The 17580-nt window shown below is 36.3% G+C and overlaps 1 protein-coding gene across 1 annotated transcript in view; it reads right to left on the bottom strand.

The window, feature by feature from the left end:
• The window catches only part of IQCK (IQ motif containing K), a 36543-nt gene that overhangs the window by 3078 nt on the left and 15885 nt on the right, over window positions 1–17580 (bottom strand). Inside the window, exons 7-8 of the mRNA XM_064672944.1 lie at window positions 16637–16721; window positions 10721–10832 (exon numbers count right to left, since the gene is read on the bottom strand). Coding sequence (XP_064529014.1) covers window positions 10721–10832; window positions 16637–16721 — 197 coding nt within the window. The remainder of the gene's footprint in view (window positions 1–10720; window positions 10833–16636; window positions 16722–17580) is intronic.

Here is a 17580-nt window from a genome sequence, read left to right as displayed (position 1 = left end):
CACTAGAAATTTCCATTGGAAAAATGTATTTTTCAGGATGTGACACCTCAAACTGAACTAACTTGCTTAAAATACTTTGAAATGCCTAAGGAAGATGTTTAGAACAAGTTCTACTCGCTGATAATCCAGCCCATTTCTTTCAGACAACACATACCTAAAAGCAATGAACACTGTAAATGTCAACACCAATGACCAAGCTTACAACCATGCCATTCCTGTGCTGAATTTTAACCATTTCAGTCTTAGGAGTCCTGTCATTCCTTCAACAGAGCAAGACGAAGACCCATTTCTATTTTCAGTTGCATTTAAAGAAGTAATAAAAGTCAAACTTTAGCAGCATCGTTCCCACATTATGGTTTTATGTCCCTAGTCACTGTGTGCAGTCATGCTGGCAAATCCCTACCATTGCAGAACTCTGATTCTACTGCAAAGGAGAACATTTCTTTTTCCTCACTGAGATTTCCAGCATGCTGGGAAAAGGCGTATGGGCATAACTGGGCAGAACAAACTCCCAGGGATGTCACAGGATTGCAACTGTGCAGTTGCTGCCAGACTCAGGGCAATGCCAAGAAAACCATTCTCACAGGAGGCTGGATTCAGCTCCCAGGAAAATGACAAACACCTTAAATCCCAAGATGTTTGCGTAACTGAATGTGTGAAAATTATCTACAGAGAATACATAATCACTGGTTTAATGAGGTGTAACATTAGATTTAAGTAGAAGTAACAAAATCATGCTCATTGGCAGCATGATCACAGTATTTCATATGGTTTTAAAACATTAGCTCCTGTTTTCAGTCCTAAGACACAGAGGAACTGAGTCCCTTAAGTGTTGTAACAGTGTATGTTACAAAAAAAAATCTCACATCTCACTTATTTCTAGTATTAGGGTTTCTACCTGTATAGGTCATATGATTTTGTTGGCACTGTGTCAGTCTCCTTGCTCCTTACTGTAGTTTTCAGACTCCTTACTCATTACTCTTACTTTAATAGTGAACAAACCTGATTAAAGTATCCTTTAGTCACATGCATGTTCTAAATCGTAGGACACTATAGCCACCACTACAATAATAAGCACTAGTGGGGACTGTGCTTAATTTCCTTGGAAACAAGGTGGGGGTTGCTCTTGAGGAGCACAACTGTTAACTGTTATTTTTGACTTGCTGCTCCTACTACAATAAGGTCATCTACTACTTGGTCTGCCACGTTCCTTGGGAGTGCAGCTCATTTGACATAGTTTATCAGGTATGTGTTGCAGTGTTGAGGCACAGATGATGGCTAAAGGAAGCACTGGAATGTATCTGGATTTACTGTTCGTTTGCTCCTGGGAGTGGAATATTCAAAAATCTGCAGAACTCCTACTAGCTGTCTGAGGATTGGCCTTTGTCCTATGTATATATGCACTAAGCTCAAACATCTTTACCATCTATTTTGGATAATAGGCACTATTTCCCCTCATCTTAATGTACAGGTCTGGTGTTCTGTTTTGACACTTGGTTGTTTCAGCATAACTGTGAAAAAACTATGACCTACTTTATACACTACTGTATAACACAACTGGCTTGAGACAGCAGCTTGTGAAAGGTTTGTAAAGAACTCATTACAGAGTGTGCTTCTTCATGAAACTCTAAGAATTACATTTAGTAATTTAAACAGCTGAACACAGTAATGAAAAATACTATAGACTCGGACTATAAGAAGATGAAAATCCATTAAAGAAAATCTATTGGAATAACTTATTAGCAGGGGCTTAGAGTAAAATATATATATAGAAAGGAGTTTCGCCCTAGCCTCCCAATGAAATGCCAAAGAAGCCTGAACATGAAATTGGAGCCACCAGCAATCTTTCTGAAATAAGACCTGACTTTTAAAGGCACAGTTTTTTATAAAGTGTTTATAATTTTAGCCTCTTACTATTGGAAGTCTGCCCGTACACAACTACTAGTGAAACCTTTTGCTTCAGGAAATATTCAGTCACTAGTAATAGGAAAATGGTGTACTGAATAAATATCTACTAAACAAACAAACTAATAATAAAATGGAAATAATGCCCATAGACACTCCTGCAACTCATGAATCTGAAATGGAACTGTCAGAGGATCACTAAGCAGAAGAGGCTTTTGCAAAATGGATGTATAAATGTGATGGGACAACCCTAATTCTCCAAACCAGGAGCAGAGTTTGTAAAATGCTTAGTCTTGTCTTCATGACTGTAGAGAACTAAAAATTTCAGGGCATTTTTTAATTCACTTAGGATCAGATTAAGGAAGCAAGAGCTGACATACAGGAGACTCCCAAACACCAACATCCAGTGATGGATATGGAAAAAGAGGGCTGAAAGATCTCTAGCAGAATTTGTTTATGCAGTGCATAATTAATTTGAATGTATCTGAATGGCATTTAGACAATTCAAGAAAAGAAGTATGGGAGCATACAAGCGTTAGAATATGAACATCTGAGTTAGGAAAGAACTACAGAGAATTAGATATACTGGAGACTGTTGCTTCCAATTGATTATCCAAGTGTCCTCCAAATAATTCAGTCACCTGAGATGCATGAAGAGACAGCCACAGAAACACAACAGTTTATGGAAGACAACCCTGGACTGAGAGAAAAATCCAGAATGAAGGCAACCAGTGCATCTCCAGAGCATCTGATTAATGCAGGGTTCTTTCAATGTAAATAGTCAAAATAAAGAAAATTGTGAAAACAGAAAGAACTGACCAGAAATAGAGAAAAATCATTCCAGAGTGGCAGGTCCTCAGCTAAAAAAGCATTTTGGGATTTACAGGTAGAAGCCAACACAGACAGAAATCCAGAATTCCAGATTTGCTGGGCAGATTCATGAAAAGTGCATTTATACTGATTAGCTCCTCTTATTTCTGACATGATTTCTGTTTGCAAAATGTGATAGGTCCTGTAAAACTACCCAATTTAAACTCTTGCACAGACTAAAACAACTTATCAGGTAAAAAACCAGACTGTCATATCAGAAAAGACCTCCAAGTGACCAATACCACAGTGTGGGTTTAAAGGGAAGTCTGGGGCAAATAGCTCGTGTGTTCTGCAATCTGTCACCCACTTCTTTGTTATTCTCTGAATCATATTTTAAAACTCCTAATTAACAGCTCGTGGTCTTTCTTTCCCTGCCCTACCTCCCCTCCCTTTTATTTTTACCTAAGAGTCTCGAGTCTAGTTTTGCTGCAGGACTACTTGGAGGCTTTATTTTTTAACTGGTGACAGTCTTTTCTCCAGGTTTTTAAGGCATCCCATAGTTATAAATAGAAATTTTGGGCTTGCATACCTGAATGGCTAGCAAAAGACACCAGTAGAATTTTCAATAAAAATGCTCCCACGTTTTTTGCTATTAACTAGAAAAAGGTTAAACACGGGAAAACAAACCCAAGAAGATTGCAGAACCCATAAAAGATTTCTCCTCTCCTTAAAAAAAAAAAAAAAAAAGAAAAAAACAAAACAAAAAAATGATGTTTATATGATCACAGAAAAATTGCCAACTTGCAATTGTCTTTTTTTCCGTTACAAATCATTATTAACAGCTGCAGAGTGATGGGTGAAAATACAGCTTTGGTGCTGGAGGATTAGTTCTAACTTGTGCTCCAGATCCACTGCTGTGCCTGGGTAAGCACAGACCAGAGGATCACGTGTTGTAGTTTATCTAAATGATCATCTTTCCCTTTTATTTTTTCAAACATTCCCAACATAGTTACAGAAATTAAATGTTACTGTAATCTTTATAAATTTTCAAAGACGTCTGAGTCCGGGGTGTGGACCAATAAATTGGATTCTGCATCATGAGTCTTATGACTTTTATCACTACATTCTCAGCTGTTAGTGCCAAGACTGAACTTTCAAAAACATCTCAAGCATCTTGAATTAGGCTTGATGAAAACCACCACATACTCAGCCTTCGGAACTGCTTTGTTCTTGGATTTTCTTTTTATTTTCTTTTAAACAAAAAGAAATGTTAAGGTCTTCTGCGTAACTGAAACTTTTTCCATGTGCTTTTAAATCAAAAGCAATCACATATATGCAGCCATTTTAAACCATTTGGACTGCAGCACTTTTGCTTTCAGAAAGAAACAAATACCTGTAAGTACAGTAATGTTTAAAAAAAAAAAGGCAGAGTAAAATTCTTTTAAGTGCAGTGTCCTGCTGACAGCAAGTAGCCTTCCACTTTAAACCTGTTTATACAGCTCAGTTTGAAACCAATTTGTACCTTCAACATGTAGGATCTTAACATATATGTGTGTGTATATATGTGTGTGTTACATAATATAGCAGATTAAAAGTGTAAAACTATAAAATATGAGGAGGTTACCACTTGCAAGAGTTTCATATTGAGATTAATTAAAAAATTACAGCTGTAGTAAAAGAAGGGCAGATTAAATTAAAAACAAGTTATTTCGTTTTAAATCTTCCTAAAATATTTCAACCACCCATGGTGAAAGTGGAGGGGGAAAAAAGGAACTCTCCCATAAAGCTGATGAATTCCTTACATTTTACTGAGCTGATTTTTCCTAAATAAAGCACAGAGATGCATTCTGTAAGAAATCCATTAGCTATTCAGACTATGTGTTTTCCTAATCCAACATTATTACCTACAATACATTTTAAATATTTTTTTAAGCCTCGTGTAAGTTTTCCCATTTATATATATTCCTTTTTCAATATTTTCCTTGGGAAACGACTCAGTCCTGCAAACATACACATGATTGTAACTTCATTTATGGCCCCATTAATAAGGATCCATTAGAGTACATTACTATACTAATATATTTATATGTTTATGGAATTAATTCAAAGAAGTTTCACAGTGTAACTAATTTTTTTCCTGAGTTCTGAATGTAACATTTTTCCCTTCCTCAATTAATTTTGCTTTGATGTGATATAATTACATACAGCCATCCTTCAAAAATATGTAGACTAGACTTTCCCTGTTCAACTTAACTTGATATTAAGCTTTCAAATCCTTCCTCATCATTCAGGTGGAGACAATCACAGCTGTATGAGGAATGAGTGACTGCATTTCCTTGCTTCTTGACACTAGAGATCTGTTCCTGCTCTAGTGGCAAATATGCAGCCTGTTCTCCCCTGCATCTGAAATCTCATTCATATTTTAAGGATTTTCCAGTAACAGATCACCTTCATTAGAGTATTGCTGGTTGCATCTTCCCAAGGGAAAATATTATTTCTATGAAAGGAGTATTTTTAAAATCTCTCCAGATAGGTAAGTAAGAGCTTCTACTGCTGAAGGAAAAATACAGCTTGGAATTGAATGGAATGCAGAAGAATATTCCCCCTTGCATCTGAAAATCAACATCCTCACCTGCTGTGAAGATTACTTTATGTCTTATTTTGATTTAACTAGATTTTCCACACACTGTGCATTCACTGTTACCCAAGTGCCTTGCAAAGCCCAGGCTGTGGTTGATCTGTAAGAACTGCCAACTAATAGGGTCACAATTGATTTTGCCATAAAACCAGGAACATTTATTTCTTTTACTATTTTCCCTAAGAACACTGCTTTTTAAAAACTAAAATTTTACAAATTTTATGCAGATAAGAAAAAGAAAAAGAAGAAAAGAAACCCTTTAGGACATAAAATAGCTGAAAATACCAGTTGTATAATGGAATCAGTGCTCTTGCTAACAACACACCAGCAGAGAAGGAACCACTTTAACAGAGTGTCAGTAGAGTGGTTTGTTCACATAAGTGATCAGTGAAAATTTAGATATTTTCATGAAAAAGTTTAAATATTTTTCAAATTCCTTTCATTGTAGGAGAGATATTTTCCCTTTCCAGTGATGTCTCATCAGTTCTGCATCTATATAACACACTGCTCAGAACCACGACCAGATGGGGTTTGTCCACTGTGTGGAGGCACAAATCACATTCACCAGGTTGTTCACCCAAAAGCAAAGGCCTGTTTCTTCTTGGAAATTAAAGCAAAAATATGGTTGGAGCTATGTGGGATATCAGTGAGAAAACTAGCAGATGCAGCGAATTATGTCCAGTTTCAAATGGATGTTTTAGGATGACAACACTGATGTGCACAGTCTCAGATAAATGCATGGTGGGAAAAGAAGTTCTCCTAAACTGACAAGCTCATGGTAGAACATCAGCCTCATGAAAACTGAGGCAGGCCTTGCACTGTCACATCCTGCCAAACATATCTTAAATAACATACAGGTTATTAAATCACTTATTTAAATATATTTACATTAAGGTAATTTCAGCAAATCAGAATTAAAAAAAACAAACCCCAGCTCATCTGCTATTCACTCACATCCTCTGGAGGATGGTTTTTGATTAGCTGTATTTTCTCTAGAAGGTAATATTTTTTCTGGAATTCTATAAAATATTCTTAAACAAATGTATCCCATCAGCTGTGCTATATTGCAGAAAATAATCTGTCTCCCTACAAGTCTAAAGCTGTGAGCCACTAAACTAAGTCTTAAATGCTATGTTTCTTTCTACATTTTCAGTCTGAACGTAGAAATTGTAGAAATTGTTCAGAGTTAGGACTATCATACTTTAAATATAGATAATTTTGTGGAATGTAACGTTGCAGCAGTGGAGCAGTATAGCAAACAAAATGTCAGCCAAGAATGCTGTAGCTTTATGATCTTGGGTATATGCTGAAAGAAACACACTTTCTTCTTTGCACTCAAAAAGAAATTTTGCCAGCATGTGCATTAAAAGAGGTCAATGATCCTGCAAGGTGCTATTAATGTATAAAGTAATTTTCATGCAGTTTTCACACTTTCTATCCCAGAGCACTTTTCAAAAGTAATAATAAAGAGTATAAGAGAGAGAGCAAAAGAAGAATAAAGAATTACAAAGGAAAAAAAATGAAGATGCTTTGAAGCAGGGGGAGATCAGTGGCTTATGTGAGGCTACATTATACCCCAGCCTCCCACACCAGGCAGACACACCGGGTGGGGATGGTTTCACATGACACAGCAGGCCCAGCACAGATTAGCTGATCTAAAAGTGAGTGGCCATCACAAACGGGCAGCTTTCCTTCCCTCAGTCACTGTGGCCCCATTTCCCTTCTGTTGGATGTAAGGACTGTGTCGTTCCGGGGCAGGTCAGTTTATCAGGCTGATCCAGCACAAAGCCACGCCGAGGGGCAGCAGAGCAGAACTGAGGAGCTCTGTCAGATCAGCCAGCTGAACCAACTCACCGTGAAGCCATGAGGGGAAGTGCCAAGAAAAGGAGAGGATGGCAGAAGCCTTGGCCAAGGGCTGCCTTTTTAATGGGGAAGTTACTGGATCACCTTAGCTGCCCCCTCAAAATGAGACTTTTGGTCTTTACCTGAAAAAAACCCTCCAGAAGTGTTTCATTCTGGTTATGTTCTAATGAAAACTTAACTGTTTGCTTCAAAATTAATGAACATGTTTCAGCACACTTTCTGAAACCAGAAGAATAAATTAAGAATGCTTTTGGATTTGTTAATTACAATTAGTTTACATTTCTAACTTCTTATTATTATCTTTTTTAATTGTCACACTGGTCAACATTATACAAACACACTTTCATAAAGCTGTATGTCTTTGCCTAGAACATACCCTTGAAATAAGGTACACATTGCATTGTGCTGAAAGCCACAACAAAGCAGACTCTGCCTGTTAGCTCACATTAACCGAGTCTTTGGCTGATATTTCCATGGAAGGTATGCTGATCTTTCTAGTAGTGTCAATAGAATCACATTACTGCTCGAGTCATCATTTTCTAAAAGCTATTTGGCAACTCACCATTCATCCCCTACAGTTAGATTCAACACTGTTTACAGCATCTAATAAACAGGCTTGGTGAGATAGAAATTTAAGAGATACTTCATTATTTTTCTTAATGTGGTTAACTTCATAATAAAATGCCGTATCTATTTAAAAGTGTTATTCTTTCTCTTTTGATCATGAATCTTAATGCTTTATTTGTGACATCTGAGTTTTTAGTAACAATAAATGCTTTGTCTGCTTGATGCAAAGAGCTCAGTGGTTTAATTAAAGGAGATTAATTGAATTAACCTAATTCATTAATTCAGTTAAACCAAATGCTTAGAAAGACAAGGTTAAGAAGTAGTTGTGTTATGCTATTCATTATTGTACGAGTGCTCACAATCCTCTTCAGTGCAGTCAGCTGGGTTAGACTGAGTCACTGGTGAAAGCAGTTAAACTAACCTTGCTGACTTCATAATGAAAGAGGGTTTAACAGCATTAATAAACAGTAGGACAATAACAGCAGAAATAAGAGCAGCTGGAGCACTAACAAAATTAATTATGGCATCACAGCTGAGATTGATAATGAAAACCCCTGGACAGTAACTTCTCAAACCAGTACAGCTGTTTCCAAATAGCCATCTGTCTGGGCCCCAAGGCTATTTTATGTATGGATACTCTTAAATTAACTTAGCAGAGCTCAGTTAAAGAATCACAGAAACAATGTGATAATATTGAAAGCTAATGTTTATAAGCAATATAAACTTACAGTGGTTTAAGAAAAAATTGAAAAGGGGCAATTTTGCAACTTTGAAGTGGTTAAACAGCTGTGTGTCCTAGAGTCTGAAATAATTGATTTGATGACAAGAAAGCTCTATGAGAGTGATTAAAAGAAAATTTTCCTTTTGAAACAACTGGCAAAGAAGGCAAAGGAAATCTTATCACTACAGCTCTCCAAAACAACTTAAGTATAGTTTATGGAAAGATTAAATTTCTTTATTCACAGGAATTTTTTTAATCAATTCAACTGCCAAATGACACAGTCCACCCTTAGGCTCTACTTTTCTTAGGCAGCATTTTGAAAATGGTTTCATCTTGTGCTCTGAAAATGCACTTGTAATTTTCACCTTTAAGATTTTACATGTATGAAGACTGAAACTGTGATTGTCATCATATCACCTAATATCATATTCATCCTTTTTCATAGTGGTGTGTTGCGAATATATAGGTTTGTTTCTTAGATGTGGGAAATGTGCATTTGTAACTCTTACTGGTATCATGGACAATGAAATGTGTGAAAAAACATGCCTTGATGAGATGATAAAAATACTAACAAATTAGAAACAGAAAGTCTAAACCACAAACATTAAATTGCAATAATTTAAAACTAATTAGCAAGCCTGGTAGACCATCTTCTGTTATCACCTCCAGGAATGCAATTTTCCAACAATTAACACTGACAGAACTAAACATGTACTACAAAGAAAAGAATTCAGCTTTTATGTTTTAAATCTATAATGAGAATAATTTGATCATAGTAAATTTGAATCCACTGTTTTCAGATGATCAAAACCAGATATATCTATGTTTTCTTTTAAAAAGAAAAGATGCCTACATTTTTTTCCAAAGTAAAGTCATAATAAACCACAGTAGATAGGCTATTAAATCCCACCTGAAGAAAACTTTGGTTGCTCTGCCCAAGTTTTCATTACATATTAGTTCAAGTCTGCTGGAAGACAACTTATGTCTCGTTGATTTCATTTTTTCATCATTTTTGTACACTGTTACTAGTTACTGTATGATTTAATCTTCTAGGTCTAAGCTACTAAAGCCAAGAATTCTACTTCCCTTATATACACCTCATATATACACACATATAAACGCAGTTTTCCCCTGTTGTGATGTATGATTTTGTTCTTCAGAATTAATTAAATTCAGCTATAAAATATCCCTTAGGAAATTTCATGGATTGGTAAATAAAACCTGATCTTTTGTAGATTAAAACTGTAATATAAATATAAATAAATGCTTGCCAAATCTACGCAGCCCTTGTAACTGTAACCCTGCTATCTATAACCAAAATAAAAATCACTCTCCAGTAGGTCAGGGCAAAGATTGGCCAGCTGAGAACACACCTGGGACAGTGTCACCAAACTGAAGGGCACACAGTGGTGCTGGTACAACGTGATTTCCCCTCTTTTCAACACAGCCACAGCTGAACGACCCCTTCTCACCTCCAGCTGCGGGTGGAGTTCACATCCCCACGTGTATCAGGGCTGAGTCCAGCCCACAGAGGCTGCTAAAATGTAGACAGGTTGAGGAACTTATAAATTTTCCTGAGTTAGTAGACAAAGAGGCTGGGTGAATAATCATAATTAAACCTCTGTGCCTAAGTGAATAGAACTTTGGCCCTGTCAGTAAAGCCTTGTCCACAAACAGGGCAAAAAAAGAAACAAATTACAGTGTTGGTTCTTAAAGCAATCCAGCTTCATTTCCCTTGGCAATTTATTGGGTTGTTTGGGTTTTTTTTTTTAGAACTGTACAGGCCAAGTTCTGCTATAAATAACTACAGGAAAATGCCAATAAAACATTTACCAGAGAGAAATCCCACAGTTTGGAAAAACTGTACTATGACCCACCTGGTAGAGGTCTAATCCTGCCCTATGAAATACTGTGCCAGCAAATTGTCATAGTCTTCTGAAATTACTGAGTTTTGGCACTGTACTGTATTTTTCATTGCCACTTTCAGCAACTATCCAGGCAACTAAGACAGAGTAAATAGTGACTATAAAGGAACAGCCAGGCATTTCCACCAGACTTCACCTTCTCACTCAGGATTAGCATCCTTCTGTGGCCTGTTTTTTAGCACAACTCAAAGTATAAAAATTCAACACAATGTAAAAAACCCTAAACAAACAAACAAACAAACAACCCCTAAAACCCAAACCCACCGCCCCCCCCCAATTTAATTCACTTACCTTTGGCTTCCTGCTTAGTCCAGAATTGTTTCACTACTTTATTAATGTGTTTCTCCTCTCTCCACTTCTTTTGCCACTGACGTAGCTCTTGTATTTCACTGTCACACCGGACCTGTGAAAGGGAAAACAGAAAATACAACTAAAATTATATACCTTTGTGTTACCCAAGATGATGATACAATTTTTTTCATGGGGCTGTGGCTGGACAAATACATGACAGCCATCCTATTTGCTGGGCCCGAGGTAAAAGAAAAATCCCAGAGGTTTACAGTTTTCAACTTACAGAGAAATAAAAAACACATCATTGACAAACCCCATTGAAAACATAAATATGCCAATTAGGGGATCACTTTGATTAGCAAGGACTCCTGAGAATGTGATTGCAGTGAGACGCTTATTCTTTGAGTTAATTAAAATTTCAGGCATTATGCTGAAGGGTATTAGTGCCTTTAGAAAACCACAACACTATAAAACCAACCCAGTGACCAATATAATAGAGCACAAGAGGAGCATGAAGGGTCATACAGAAGGGAATTTATTCCAGCAAACTGATTCACACCTGCCATCAGCTGCAAATAGGCTGACTGGCAATCCCAGCCATACAATTTTCACAAACAGGAGAGTCGTTAATCTGTTATTTAAAGTAATTGGACTGCATTACGTGATATCTATTCTTTGTCAGTCAATCACCCCATGAAGGCCATAATTCTGCCTCCACAAAAAAATTACAATAGTCATAGGCCTTGATTCCATTTAGATTTAAGTTGAATTTTTCTAGTATTTTTTTTGTACTGGTGTAGTTCCTTCTAACATAAAAGCTCTGTATCACCAACTTTTACCACTCTGCTACTTAAACTTGTTGTAAGCAGGATTTGATTAATTAGCAGTGAGTTGCCCATTGCCTACCTTGGCATTCACACAATTACTACCTCCAGTGCACCAGATACTGTCCTTCTGAACAACAGTAGGAAGGAGACATGCCAGTATTTCCTTAGAGACTATTCTCTTAGAGTCATATGGAAATGGTAGTAGAATTATTTCTAAAATGCAGTTTCTGGTTTGGATTGGTTTTTTTTTTCCTAAATGTTACATACAAAAAATGTCATTATGCTTTAGGACTATGTTTAGAGAAGCTGTGGATGCCCCATTCCTGGAGCTGTTCAAGACCAGGTTGGATGGGGCTCTGACCATGGGTCAGGTGGAAGGTGTCCCTGCCCATGACAGAGGTTTGGAACTAGATGATCTCTAAGGTCCCTTCCAACCCAAAGCACTCTATGATTCTATGACTTAATGTCCTAGTAATTTGGGCTGAAGTTGAATAACATGGTAGAAACAAGTAGCAATAACCTCAATTTCTCCTGGACACCTTTTTCTTGCAGGAAGATGACTACTTAGTTCTCTAGAAAATCTCTAAATAAATTTCTATTTATTTTATTCTTACATGATATAGTAGTGAGTTTGCTCTGTGATTTGAACTCTAGTACTCTTCTCCATTACACTCTGCTTTTCTCTCACTTTACTAAGACACATACAGAGCAAAAGAGCAGGACTTCCGTTTCCCACTGGTTATAAAAAAACCCAAACCTTAAAGAAAACAATATAAATTATTTATCAAAAGTATTCTTTCTACACAGAATTTCTCATTTGTGGTGCAGCTAAGAGTGCAATAGACAGTAGCTGAACTCCCATAGCACTCTTCAATCCACTCAGGAGAAGATAACTTGTTATATTTCAGACAGTGCACTGGCAGAGCAGAAATACAATACAAGGTGACTCGATCAATAAAGACAGCCAAGACTTTTACTCAGTGACTTGACATCAGATACCTCTTAGGCCTCTAATAACATCCCATTATACTGATATAGTTCTGTAAAATCTTCTATAAAAGTAATAAGAATTTCTTACAAGGTTGGTACGAACTTTTAAAAATGAAGGAAGTTACAGTTACTAGTGATCTTCTTTTCAGCTATACAAAAAAATAAGATCATTTTCTGTTAAATTCATCAAGTACTATTTGCAAAAATAAAATATAATCCCAAACACAGGATACTTCAGGCTTGCAAAAGACATTTTTTCTTTTAGGTTGTCATTTATGTTTTATAAGCCAAATAATTCCCCATTACATGGAGTCAGTTTATCTGCACATGTAGGGGTTCAGGGAATGCTTATTGGGACTCAAGCATATAAATGACAGCAATGGAAGAGGCAGGAAATTAGAGAAATTACTACCTCTATACCTATAGAATTTCTGAAAAAATGTGTCCCTTCTACAACTTCAGCTGTGTGACTTGTATTTTGTCCCATGCCAGGGCCACAGTGGTCTCTGTATACTGCAAATGAAGACAATAACTCTTACCAGTTAAAAGATAAATGGCAAATGGAGTATATTCTGTATACTCTCCCTAGACAAATAAAACAGTGAAAGTGCAGTGAAACATAGTGAAATACAGTGTTCTGAGATGAAGGCATAGTCATATAGACTCAAATACTCCAAAGTCCAACACTAAATCCAAGCAGTGAAAATGAGCTCCCAGAACAAAGTGTCTTTTCTAAAAAGTGAATTAAAAAAAAAGAAAAAAAAAACCAAACAAAACACAGATATGCCATCTGCAGTAAAACAGGTAACAGGAATGTAACAAAATACATCAAAATGTTCCAAATATGCTTAATAGATTAGAGTTTAGCATAGTTGTGATAATTCCTCAGAAAGCAGTCTGTTTTGTAACCAGAGTGCAGTTCCACCACGATGGAAAAGCCATGACTCAGCAGCAAAATCTCCAGGCAAATAAACAGTGCAGAGTCTGGTGTCCCTCCTGCAGCCCAGCTACGCCTGCAGCCCTGGAGGGGTCTGAGCTTTGAAGTGAGAGTTCACTCCTACCCAGGTCACTTGAGTTGAATCTACACTTGCTGTAAATAACAGGGAATATTCGTGTGACCTTCTGGGATTGAGCCTTTCCGAGGTGCCACAACTTGCTGGAAAGTAATAAAAGTTGTGATAGCAAAAGCACGACTGCACTTTGCAAGATACAAATCAAAACTGAAGCAGGTTTAACTTTTGCTCAAACAATACTCATAAAATAGCCCTGAATATTTACATAATGCTGTCCAATTTCAACTCTAAGAAAAATCTACAAGATTTAGTCAAAATAAACTTCTTCCAATGCTAAGTGAGAACACGTTGCACAACAGCAGAAGGAAAACACCAAAACTTCACCCAGAGACATCAGAGGAAATTTTTTTAATGAAAAATCCCCTCAGTCCAATAGTTCTGCAAATTGTAAAGTTTAAAAAGACTCTATTAAAAAATGGCACTAAGCAAAGATTCTGCAGTAGAGGGGTGAAGGAATATATCATCTTTCACTGGGAAAGTGCCTGGAAAATTGATACCTATCTAAATACTGCCTTGGCCCGTGACAGGTGAATGGAACCTCAATAAAAAAGAATGATGGAAAGTGAAGAGAAAGAATTCTGATGACAGAGCTGTCTCAAGTCTTCTCTGAGTGCTCCTCCTTGCCCTCAAAGAGCCCACTCAAGATGACATCTTCCTTTCTGTGATCTCCTTACAAAACTCAGCAGTTGTAGCTCCCGCTGCTTTTTGTTCTGGAATTTAGTTCTTGACTGAACTTGAAATAATTTTCAGAGTACCCATCAATGTCTTTGCATGAAGGATTGTAGCAAGCACTTTGTTGATGGCAGCCATCAATTATTACTACCAAAACAAGTGTTTTTCTGAAATGTGCTGCAGATAATGATGAATGTACTGCTTTGATCACGGTTTATTATGAAAAAGTTCTCAATATTCTGTACCTATAGTTTTATTTTACCTTTACATAAAAAAACCCTGATCTATTTTTGCATTTTTTGCTACATGTTTTTGATACTGGCACACTCAGACAACTAGATGTGGCAGAAACAAGTGAAGTATCATGAGAAGACATGATGCTCAGTCAGTTTTATAACTAGACAAACTCTACTGCCTAAATCAGTATGGTTAACAAAATACCTCAGAGGTGCTCTGAGTCCATAGAAGACATGTCTTAGAAAACCAATGATGAAGTGCACTGTCTCTGGCACAGAGCCATGTAAAGTATCTATGTGTGCTTGTGTTTAATTATTCAATATTAACACACTGTGTACATTTTTGTTTCAATAACAGTGTTTAAAAGTTCTAAATTCTCTGAATTATAAAACAAAGTTTAATGAAAAACATCAGAAAAATTTTTCAAATGTTGACACAATAATATCCATAGAATGCAAAAGGGCATTATTTGTAAGTGTTCATTTATTACCACACTAAATCAGTGTTAGCTGACAGAGCTATCTATTTTAAAAGTAAATAATCTGAATTCTTTGGTAAATTTTCATAACATACTTTATCATTAATGAAATGAAATCCCATTTAAGCTTAGTGTTCTCTTAATTTGAAAGTCCAAGGACAACACATTGCCCTGTGTAGGAACTTGTTATTAATAATTTTTATTTCATATTCTGACTTTAATTTTTGATTTTTAAAAGCCTGATTTCTTTCATCTCGAATAAGAAAAACATTAACAGCTAATTTTATAGTCTGAGTTATTTTTTATGTCTCCTACCTTTTACAGCTAGGGTTTCTCTCTCATTTCTGGGATCTGGTTTAGAATGATACTAGTGTGAAAATTCTGAAGTTAATCTGTACAGCAAGGGAGAATCGTGCCCTTCACAAGCTTTTATAGAAGCACAAAGTATCTGAGCAACCTTGCACTGTTCAGCAAACATGGCTGTTATTGGATAATGGTTGCCTTTGCAATACTCCTCTGTAAGGATGCCTGCAGGGATACTGTCTGGCCTAATTAATGTTAGTGTCAATGCCATCTCTGTTTAAAAAAGAAAAACAAAGGAAAAGGAACAACAGAAAGCGCCGCAAAAATCAATCAGTCAAGACCATTTTGAGGTATTTCATCGTCTTTGGCTGCACAGCACATTGTAGGAGCCACTTATATATTTGTGCTTGTTAAAAATAGTAAAAAAGAACTTACCAGAGAGTGTTTTATACTGATTGTTATTTAAAGAACACCTGACATCCAGAAATGTCTCACTGTCCATCACAACAAAATTGCTGCTATATCTGGGGGCTATTTAGAAGGTTAAATTTTGACAAAGGAAGCAAAGACATTTCTTCATCACCAAAGTCACCTGAATTTCAAGTGCATTTCTTTCCAAGGCATGAAGCTTTTTTAAAAAAAAAATTTTACAGAATTTGTTTAGGATTTTCAAAATAATTCATTTAGCATCCTAGGGTTAGCATGGCTGTTACCCTCCAAAATAATAATATCAGACAATTTTCTTTGTATTTATTTTATGCTCCTTGCTTTCCCCCCTTAAACTGGGGATTGCATTAGTGTTGTATTACTAGTGTGTCTTACAACATCTGCTCACCATTTTGTTTTCCCTTTCCTGGAATAAAAGCCTTCACGCCTCTCCTAGATCTCCTGTCTCATTCTTGGTCTCAATTTTTTGTTCCTGTATGCTCAGACAGAACACACAGACCTCACCAATCCTCCATGTGCATCTCTACCCTCACTCACTCACATATCCCTGCATGAAGCAAAATAAGATTCCATCCTTTAGCAACTAGCCAGAGCAACTTTAAATTTAAAAGAGAAAATGGTTCACTGTGAATGGTACTTTTGAAAATCCAATTTCTGTGGATTTTCTGTTGTTGAGGAAAACACTGAGATTACATCAGCATAAATGCCTGTGAAAAAAACTGTAGTCACTAGGCATAAGGCAGAGCAACATCCAAAGCCAATGAACCATAGGGGTCTCAGCAGCTATTTATAGTATCCCCTACTTAAAATTTATGTAAGGATTTTCCCTGGGGCCTTCACAGTCCTACAGTTTTCAACATCAAGCAAAATAATTATAGATTACTCTTACCCGATAACCTCTCCAGAAGGATTGAATTATTATGCTTGCTTCTTCTTCTGATAGAAGCAGAGATAGAGGAATTGGTGGCCTAGGACTTAAAAGAAAATATCTTTTTGTAAACAGACAGCCTATAAATGTAAAATACTTTCTTCCCTAACAGTGTATTTTATCAAAAAGATAAATGCTGTTTAGGAGCTTGAAAGGTACAATTTCTTATTGCCCTGAAAATAAAATGTTCAAAGAATATCTCCTTTACAAATATACTGTTATATACACTGCAATAATTTCTTCTTAAAACAAAAATATACAAATGGCACATCAAGCACAATAATCTTTCTTATTCTTTTACAGGGATTTCAAATTCCCACTATTATGGTAAGGTTTGAGGTGGCAGTAGGAGGGGAACAAGAGAAGGAGCGTGCCATTTGTAAAGCAGAGGAGGTTTTAGTGTGCATGCAACAATTAACAGACCTATGATGTAAATGTTTATTATATTAAATACACAGAATATAAACATATTTTAGTGCATTAATTTACATTATGATGTCCCTAAATTAAAACATACTGAAAAAAGTAATGTTTACCATATCTACGTAGCAGGGACTCATGTTTACAAATGTCTAAACAAGTTCCTAAAATGCTAAAAATTTACTTTTGATAGCATATACACATTGTTTGGTGATAAAAGAAAGTAATACATATGTGCAACCATTCTCAGTCAAAATACGCCATAGTTTGAAAGCATGTTTGGTGATTCTGTTACTACCAATTTTAATGGGAAACAAAGCAGTAAATAAATTCAGCCATCACTAACAAAAACAGAAAAGACTGTATGAAATCCTGCTTCCCAAAAGCCATTTTCTGTGGGTGTTGATTTATTGCTCACACAGAATGATCAAAAAGCATCCAGTGGAAAGGACAAAACAAAATTCATTTATATATTTTCTCTCATA

The sequence above is a fragment of the Pseudopipra pipra genome, chromosome 16, assembly GCF_036250125.1.
Source record: "Pseudopipra pipra isolate bDixPip1 chromosome 16, bDixPip1.hap1, whole genome shotgun sequence".
In the NCBI taxonomy this organism is placed as follows: Eukaryota; Metazoa; Chordata; class Aves; order Passeriformes; family Pipridae; genus Pseudopipra; species Pseudopipra pipra.
The sequence above is the reverse complement of the archived record's forward strand: the minus strand, read 5'-3'. Positions and strand labels throughout refer to the sequence as shown.